The 8,444-nt window shown below is 55.4% G+C and overlaps 1 protein-coding gene across 1 annotated transcript in view; it reads left to right on the top strand.

Moving 5' to 3' along the window:
- The first annotated feature begins 479 nt into the window (after positions 1–479).
- ST14 (suppression of tumorigenicity 14 (colon carcinoma)) overlaps positions 480–8,444 on the top strand; it is a 9,794-nt gene continuing 1,829 nt past the window's right edge. Inside the window, exons 1-15 of the mRNA XM_010084171.1 lie at positions 480–522; positions 1,762–1,923; positions 2,106–2,233; positions 2,850–2,920; positions 3,374–3,534; positions 3,829–3,864; positions 4,194–4,431; positions 4,604–4,743; positions 5,134–5,231; positions 5,573–5,682; positions 6,421–6,551; positions 6,842–6,946; positions 7,339–7,446; positions 7,676–7,786; positions 7,966–8,094. Coding sequence (XP_010082473.1) covers positions 480–522; positions 1,762–1,923; positions 2,106–2,233; positions 2,850–2,920; positions 3,374–3,534; positions 3,829–3,864; positions 4,194–4,431; positions 4,604–4,743; positions 5,134–5,231; positions 5,573–5,682; positions 6,421–6,551; positions 6,842–6,946; positions 7,339–7,446; positions 7,676–7,786; positions 7,966–8,094 — 1,771 coding nt within the window. The remainder of the gene's footprint in view (positions 523–1,761; positions 1,924–2,105; positions 2,234–2,849; positions 2,921–3,373; positions 3,535–3,828; positions 3,865–4,193; positions 4,432–4,603; positions 4,744–5,133; positions 5,232–5,572; positions 5,683–6,420; positions 6,552–6,841; positions 6,947–7,338; positions 7,447–7,675; positions 7,787–7,965; positions 8,095–8,444) is intronic.

Here is an 8,444-nt window from a genome sequence, read left to right as displayed (position 1 = left end):
AAGCCAAACAGGAATCAGAGCATCCCCCGTGGTATTGTCCTCGGTCGCCTTGCTGGGTCTTTTGTTTCTTCTGGCAGCGGCTGGATGTCGGTGATAGGAACAGCCTGGCATCTCAGAGGTGGTTTGCTTTATGTTGGTTTCTTTCTTGCTCAGCTTTGGGTAGTAAATCTCAGAAGTAAATGAAATGTAAGTAGATGAAAGCTGTCAAATTATAAACTTGGATTATTCTGAGAGCAGATGGTGCAAAAACTGGTCGGTTGCTTGGTGGACTTGGTGGCCTCGTAGTGAGTGTTTGCAGAGGATTAAACTTCAAGATTAAACCTTTACAAAAATGTAGGGTAAGGTGCCTCCCCTGCCACGTCCCTTTCTTTTGTAAAGGGCCTTAGGCGAATACCAGAGGGAGGAGAGGCTTCGGGGAGGTGGAGAGGGTGAGGCGAGGACAGAGATTGGGTGAAGAAAAGGGCAAAAGGAGTGGTGGAATGGTGCAAGCGGGAGCTGGGCTTTCCTGCAAAGCGAGGCTTGCAGAAAAATAAGACAGTGAAGCCACTGTGCCTAAGGGAAGTGCAGCGAGGATGGCTCGGAGGTCCCTCTTTCCACTGGTTATTTTTCCCTGACTTTTAGGGGCTTGTAACATTTGCATCAAATTAACCCAAGCTGTTTGTGCGTGTTTGTGTCAGCCCTGGGCTGAGAGAGGACAGGCAGCATCTGACCTGGCATCACCGTTACCCCTTCCGGAGCGCAGGGATGCGGTTGTTTGCAGAGATTTTGTGCTAGTCAGCGCTTTGTGTCGCAGCATCCTTGCTGTCATCCGGAACCCCGTGCCGCTGCCCAGGAAGCTGCTGGCTGCCCAGTGAGGCTCAGCAAAGGGGAAAATGAGAAGGTGGTGGCTGGAAAGGTGAGGCATCCTCATGGTTTGGGCGGTTTACAGCAGGCAGAGAGCCCTTCCTACCTGGGGGAGGCACAAGAAGAAAGCAGAAGATGTGGTCTGCTGTCCCGGCATGTGTTAGCCAGCTCCGGGGAGGGGAGGAAGTGCGACGGGTGCAGATCTCGGCGTCTGAAATCTGCCTGTATCGAGGATGCTTTGGGCTGCACAGCATCCTCCAAAAACATCTGGATCTGCAGCTGGTCTGATCCCTGCCCAGGTCGGAGATGCAGGTACAGGAGCAGGGCAAGGATGGAGGGCAGGTAAACCAAAGATGTGAGAGAGTAAAACCCTGGGACACCGAGGGTTTTGCACTGCAGAGAGACCTTCCTCTTCGTGGGGTGGTGATATTGGTGAGAGATGTGCCGCTACAAGTGTCACTCCTCCTTCCTGGCCTTTAGGACCTGCTCTTCATTAGCCAACACGTCGTCCTGAGAGTTTTGCTGGCTGCAGGGATGTCTGGTGTGTTAATCTTTGTTTTTTTGATTTCTTTCTTTTAATTGATATTTGTGCTGTGTGGGAAAACTGAAACAGGAATACTGGAGTGCTGCGTTGGCTCGGGGGACACGCAGAGAGCTGTGCAGATGTGAAGGGAGGAAGTAGCTGGGTTTCTTCTCTTACAGGAATGCTATTTATAGCGTGCTGTGCCCCACGAGCTGCGGGGACACACCTGATGTGTAGCGAGCGCTTTGTCGGGGTGAATTTTTGTCTGTGGTTTCATCCGCCGGCAGGCAGAGATCTTGGAGGCTCTGACCGGCCATGGTCACAGGGGGTGTGTGGACTCTCCAGTCCAGGTGTTGGGAATGGCCTTTCCACCGTCCTGTCCTCTCTCCCCTCCTAGGACATGACCAACCTGGAGGAAGGGGTGGAGTTCCTCCCTGCCATGAACTCCAAGAAGATGGAGAAGCGTGGGCCAAAGCGGCGGGTGGTCGTCACCGTCATGATCATTGTTTTCCTGCTTGTCTCCATTGTCACCGGCCTCCTGGTTTGGCACTTCAAATGTGAGTATGACATCTGTTTTACCCTGTATTGCTGACATATGCCCTCTCTGCCTCCAGGGAGGCTTCAGGAAGCGGAGGGACACCATTTCCATCGCCCTACCCTAACTCCTGTGCCTGGGGACCTGCTGTGCCCCGGTCCCAGCCCTTACTGCCCTTTCTGACTCCAAACTGTCCCCTTCCAGACAGGAACGTGCCCGTCCAGAAGGTTTTCAATGGCCACTTGCGGGTTCTCAACTGGGACTTCCTCGATGCTTACGAGAACTCCAGCTCGCCGGAGTTCCTTGTGCTGGCCAAGAAGGTGAAGAGCACGGTAAGAGGTTTCTTGCATCCCTCCTCCTGCAAGCAGGACTTTTTTCTTTTGCCCTGTGGCCATGGGGATTTTGCATGTAAGACTGCTTGGAGCTTTCTCGCTCCCCTCAGCTCTCCCTGCTCACAGTGACACGCCGGGCTGGGTGCAGGGAGCCTGCCTTTACTCTGGGTCTTGGCATCACAGCTCCAGCCCAATGCCATGGGATTTCCCTGCCTCTGCCACCCGGCGTGTGCTGTAGGAGACTGCCTGGGCAAATCCCAGCGTCGGCAGATGAGTCAGGCTTTGGGGCTGGGGGCTGAGGCAGGAGCGCATCTGCCCTCTGTGCTGAAACCGTGGCTGCTCTTGCCTTTCCCTTCAGACTCGGGTATTTGTTGTGCTGCCCTCGGCGAAGAGCGGGGCGAGCTGAGTCAGAGCAGGCTGCGGTGTGCAGGTCTGGGCGCTTCTGGGACTCTCAACTCTCCCTCTTCCTCTCTTGGGTCCCTGCAGATTCGTGCACCCAGGGATGCCGGGTATGTGCCCTGATTTTCCATAGCAGGCTTTGAAGCTCTGTCTGTCTTTCCCTTTTCCCCCTTTCTCACTTTCAGACGTGCTGAACACCCTTCTTTAAACTTTTCAGGTAGAGGACATCTACAGGGATCATCCAGACATTGGCCCTTACCACAAAGAGACAGTGATAACTGCGTTCAGGTGAGTGCTGGGTGCTGTCCGAGCCCTGTCTGGGGGTGGAGGAGGGCAATGCTGGGATGTCACGCAGCCGTGGACCCTCATTCCTGGGCTGCTGTGGATGGAGGCACCTCATAGCCACCCCAAATGACACAGTAAAGGGTGGGTAGTGAAAACTGACCCGAAAATGCTTATTGTTTTCTGCCAGTCCTCATCACTGTGTGCTGAGGGAGATGTCTTGGGAAAATCAAGGTGTTGTAGAGCCTACAAACCACAATGGGTGGTGCCTGGCAGCTCTGAAAGGGACTCCCCAGGCTGGCAGGGGCCTCAATTTGCTTATCTTGTCATTGAGGCTCTCCCTTCCCCATGGCCATCCTCCAAAACTGTCTCGCCAAGTAGCCTGGCCCCTTCTGCTGGTACTTGAAGTTCTGCTGGGTCTGTCCTTGCTCTCACCCCATAATCTCCCTTCCCCTGCAGCGAAGGCAGCGTCATTGCCTACTACTGGTCAGAGTTCGTCGTCCCCAAGTACCGGGAGGAGAGTCTGGACAAGGCGATGGCGGACAAACAGAGCTTGGTTCAGAAGTGGAACCCCCGCCTGCGGAACCCCACGCTGAAGGTGGAGTCGGTCGTCGCTTTCCGTGAGTGCTGGCTCCCCGGTCCCTGGGCCTCTGCGGGGGTCTTTGGCGGGGGGGTGGGTACGCTGCCGGTCGCAGCCCTCCTTTGGGTGCCTGTGGCCACGGGGAGGAATCCTCCCTCCTGCAGAGGAGAAGCTTTATCCCCTGGCTCCCCAGAGCCCAGGCAGGAGCAGTTAGCTGGCAGGGAGAGCCCCCAAGCACGGCCAAATCAATGCAGGTCCCAGGGACCACTTCAGCTTTGCGCCCAGGGACTTTGCGCAGCCCCAAGGGTGACAACACCTCTGTTTTCTCCTGCAGCTGCCGACCCCAGCATCGCTAACTCTGCTCGGGACAGTAAGTACAGTTCTTCTTCAGTCTCGTAACAGCCTCTGTGCATCCCCAGACCTCTTTGGGGTGGTGATTTCCCTTGCGGGGTGGGAAAGGGCCTGGAGAGGGGTGCTCTGCATGCAAGACAGACCCCCATGTGCTGCTTGGGGATGGTTTGGGGTCGGCCAGACTAGCTGGAGGTTGCAAGTAGGGATGATCCCTGCAAAAAGCATCTGCCCAGGGACAGCCTGCAGGCAGGCAAGGAATTACAAGCCCTGCACGCTGCATCTCGGGGGGAAAGGCAGGGCAGAACCTCCTCGTTTGCCTTCGTAACGCTCCCCTGCTCTCCTGGGCAGATAGCTGTGTGTTTGCCCTCCACGCCAAGGAAGGGGAGATCACCAGTTTCACCACGCCGGGCTTCCCCAACAGCCCGTACCCCAACAACGCGCTCTGCTACTGGACGCTGAGGGCAGACGCCAACTCCATCATCAGCCTGACCTTCAGGACGCTGGAGCTGGAGCAGTGCACCGATGACAGCGACTACATCAAGGTGTACAACTCTCTGAGTCCTGTGGAGCCCCACGCTTTGGTCCGGTGAGTGTCCCCACTAGGTGTCCGTGTCACACCCAGTCCTGGTGTGAAGTGACAGGGTGGCACTGAGAAGTCCTGCGGGTAACTGAGCTCCTGTCCCTGCTCGGAGGTGATCTGTGCGGTTTGAGGCTCTCTGTGCAGTTGTGTCTAACGGATTTTGTCCTTTGTTTTCTAGGCTCTGTGGGAGTTACGCCCCTTCCTACAACCTGACCTTCCTCTCCTCCCAGAACGTCATGCTTGTCACATTGGTTACCAACAAGGAGGGGAGATTCCCCGGCTTTAAGGCTGAGTTCTTCCAGCTCCCGAAGATGAAAGGTGAGCAGAGGCTTTGGCCCAGTTCCCCCTGGCCATGGGCAGCTGTGCGGCTGCAGTCAGTTTGCCAGGGATATTTCCAGGGCCAGGAAACCTGGAAGCAGGTCCCATCTTGGCTCTTGGAGCTTCCCTTGCCCACGGTGCTCTGGGCTGCTGTAATGATGTCCCTCGAGGAGGGCAAAGTAAGAATTTGGATTATACATGCAGATTGATGCATGCAGGAAGCACCTAATTGATCGCCTGGGTTCTCTCCAAGCCTCGGAGCAGAGCTGCTCTCTCCAGAGATCGACTTAACCTTATTAGAGGCATCTGCCTCCCTTCCTGCCTTGGGCTTGGGAAAACCACGTCTTTCTGCCTCTCTAACCCCTTTTCATCTTCTTGCTTGTCTTCTAGCCTGCGGTGGGGCTCTGAGAGGAGAGAGCGGCACTTTTACGACTCCCTATTACCCGGCACACTACCCCCCGGTCACGGACTGTGTCTGGAACATAGAGGTAAGGTGGCATCCTCTCTTTGCCTTAATTAATCTGTTAAATGAGCTTGGTTATGCAGGACACCGTGCAGGCGAGCTCACTCTAGAGACTTAGAGTCTGGCGTGGCTGGAGGGAGGCTTTGGGTGCTGGTGCCAAAGGCAGAAGAGGCTGCGAGACACCTGAACCCTGTGTGAGACTGGTGTCTTCTGGGAAGGTGTTTGTTTTCCTTCTGGACAGTGGATTTCTTTCCATTGTCAGTTATCTTCTGTCCTCCCCCAAACTCAACCCTTTTCCCATTGAACTTATTCCCATTTTCTGTGCTCCAGAAGACAACATGCCACTGACTCTGCATCCTTGTGCAGGTTCCCTCTAAAAACAACGTGAAAGTGCGGTTCAACATGTTCTTCGTGCTGGAGCCCGGGATCCCAGTCAGCTCCTGCACCAAGGACTACGTCCAGATCAACGGCACGAGGTGGGTGTCGGGTGGTCCGACCCGCGGCTTTGTCCCTCCGAGCGGAGGAGCTGTGTTATTTGTCACCTTCTGCTTTCCTTAAACTTGCTGTGGGACCAGGCGTGCTGGTGCTCTTTGGGATGTGGTGAGGCAGGAGGGTGCTCGGGTCTGAGCTGCTCTTGTAGCTCGGTGTGAGAGGGGATTAGACCCTGGGTTTGTTGCGTGCTGCAGCCGAACCCCCCCAGCGCTGCCGAACATCACGTCACGTGCCGCGCGTGCAGAAAAGCCGAGACGCCTGGCGTGGTTTTGCTCGAATGAGCAAATCTCCATTGTTGGGATAACTGTGTCACATTCGGCGATGTGTTTACTGTTACTGCTCGCTGTTACACAACCTGGTGTCAGCCGGGCCAAAAACAGAACTTGGTGCTGCGTGGGGGAAGTGAGCAATGTCGTTTCACAACATTTTGGGGCAAGGGAGCTGAAACCCTCAAAGAGAGAGTCAGCACCAGCATCTGTGGCCCTGGCTGGTCCCTGTGGAAGTGATTCCTATGGGATCCTGCAGCCGTAGAGTCCAGAGATGTGCTGGATCTGCCCCCTCCAAAAGAAAAAAAGCCAAAATTCATCGCCTGTGTGCAGCCCCAGAGGCCCAGCAGTTTGGGCTGGAATCGGAGCTGCTCTGCGGGCGCTTGAAGCGACCCTTTGTGCTGGTCGGGGGTTTGCTCAGCAATTCACTCATCTTTGTTCTCTCTTTCCTTGCAGGTACTGCGGGGAGCGTTCCCAGTTTGTGGTGGCCAGTACCAACAACAAAATAGAGGTGCGCTTCCACTCAGACCAGTCCTACACCGACACCGGCTTCTCCGCTGAGTACCTGTCCTACGACTCCAGCGATCGTGAGTTGAGGCTGTGGGGGGGAAACTGATTTTTCGGAGGTCTGGAGGCTGTCCCTCCTCTGCCCTTAACGCTGACACGGAAATCGGGAAGCACGCCTTGCCAGGGGCACAGGGACATTTCATGTTTTCCTGCAAACCTCCCTGTTGGAGGAAGATTTCCTCTGTTTTGAGGAAAAGGTGTTTTTAATGCCGGATGCCGTAAGCAGGGGACATTGCGTGCTTTGGGGAGGGGACCAAGGGGACGGCTGGAAGGCTCACGTGTGGTTTTATCCCTTTTTCCCCGCTCTCAGCTTGCCCTGGCAAGTTTACCTGCAACACCGGCCGCTGCATCGACAGGAGCATGCGCTGCGACGGGTGGCTGGACTGTGTGGATGGCAGCGACGAGAGAGCCTGCAGTAAGCCTGTCTTTTATTTTTCTGGGCTGGAGTGAAAGGCACTCGGGGTGGGGATCAATTTGGGATCTTTTCCCAGCGTAGGAGCTGTGGGCTCCTGCTGATCTAGCCCTCTCCCAGTGGGATCTCCCTTTCTTTCCAGTCCCTTCCAGCTGGGAAGGGGTTTTTCCATTTCACCCTAAAGGCTGAGCTGGGGGGTGGATTTTGTTCCCATCACATGTGGAAAACCTGTGTGATGCACGAGGGGTTTTCCTTTGCACAATTTTTCCTCTTAGATGAGCAGAGTCATCTCGTAGCTCATGTTATTTCCCAGGGTCTGCAGTTAATTGGAGAGCTGATTTAATTGCAGTTAATTGGAGAGCTAATTCTGCTGATTTCTCGCTCTCCCTTTGCAGCCTGTACCGAGCAGCAGTTCAGGTGCCAGAACGGCTGGTGCAAGCCCAAATTCTGGGTCTGCGACAACGTGAACGACTGCGGCGACAACAGCGACGAGCTGCAGTGCAGTGAGTAACCCGCCCCGCGGAGGAGCAGAGCTGTCGGAAATGTGGGGAAGAATTTTGGGAAAGGAAGGGCTGCGTGGATCACCAGTGGTGCGCAGCTTAGAGAAAAAAAGACCGGGGACGCGGGAAATCGGTGTTTTGTGGCTGCAGAGGCTTTACTTATCGTGGAGGGGAGGTAGAGGTTTGTTGGGATTTGTGTCCTGCCGGCTCTCAGGAGCTGCTCTTTCCCCAGGCTGTGCCGCCGACAGCTTCAAATGCGACAACGGGAGGTGCATCCCCAACACCCAGAAATGTGACGGCAAGGACAACTGCGGGGACGGGAGCGACGAGGGCAGCTGCAGCAGCGGTGAGGGGGTCTTCCTCCTGTACAGCTTGTACGGGTTCCCTCGGGGCTGGGCACCCCAGCATGGATTTTTTAATGGGGTTGCAATGTCCTGGGGATGGGCAGAAGAGGTGAAGGGCTCCTCAGCAGCGTGACTTCCCCAGAACTGGGGGTAACCCTTCTCCTTTTGTCCCCTGCAGCGGTCCACACAACAGTCCCCTGCAAGGATTACACCTACAAATGCCGCAGCGGGAGCTGCATCAGCAAGCAGAACCCCGAGTGTGACGGGGAGCAGGACTGCGAGGACAATTCGGACGAGGACAACTGCAGTGAGTACTCTGGGGAAGGCAGGGGACGTGGGTTTATGGGCTGGGCCACTTGGAGAAACACTTAAGTGTGATGGAGAAAGTCCCTGGGCTTTTCTGTGCAGTAGTTGGGGCTGAAAATACCCACGCTGTGTTCTTTAGCAGCGTGTGGAGTGTCTGTGTTGTTGAAAGTGTTTAGAGAGGGTTTACACACATCAATATTTTTATGCAGTAAATATTTTATCAAATTCAGAGCTGATCACCCAGCCCTGACCTGGGTAACGGGGCACTTGTGCCGTGGGAGATGCCCCAGGGGAAGGTGTAGAAGAGGAATAACCAAGTGCCCCTTCTCCTTCCCCACCCAGACTGCGGCA

Source organism: Pterocles gutturalis, unplaced genomic scaffold, assembly GCF_000699245.1.
Source record: "Pterocles gutturalis isolate BGI_N339 unplaced genomic scaffold, ASM69924v1 scaffold31660, whole genome shotgun sequence".
Taxonomy (NCBI): domain Eukaryota; kingdom Metazoa; phylum Chordata; class Aves; order Pterocliformes; family Pteroclidae; genus Pterocles; species Pterocles gutturalis.
Note: the sequence above shows the minus strand (reverse complement) of the source record. Positions and strands in the feature narration are given on the sequence as shown.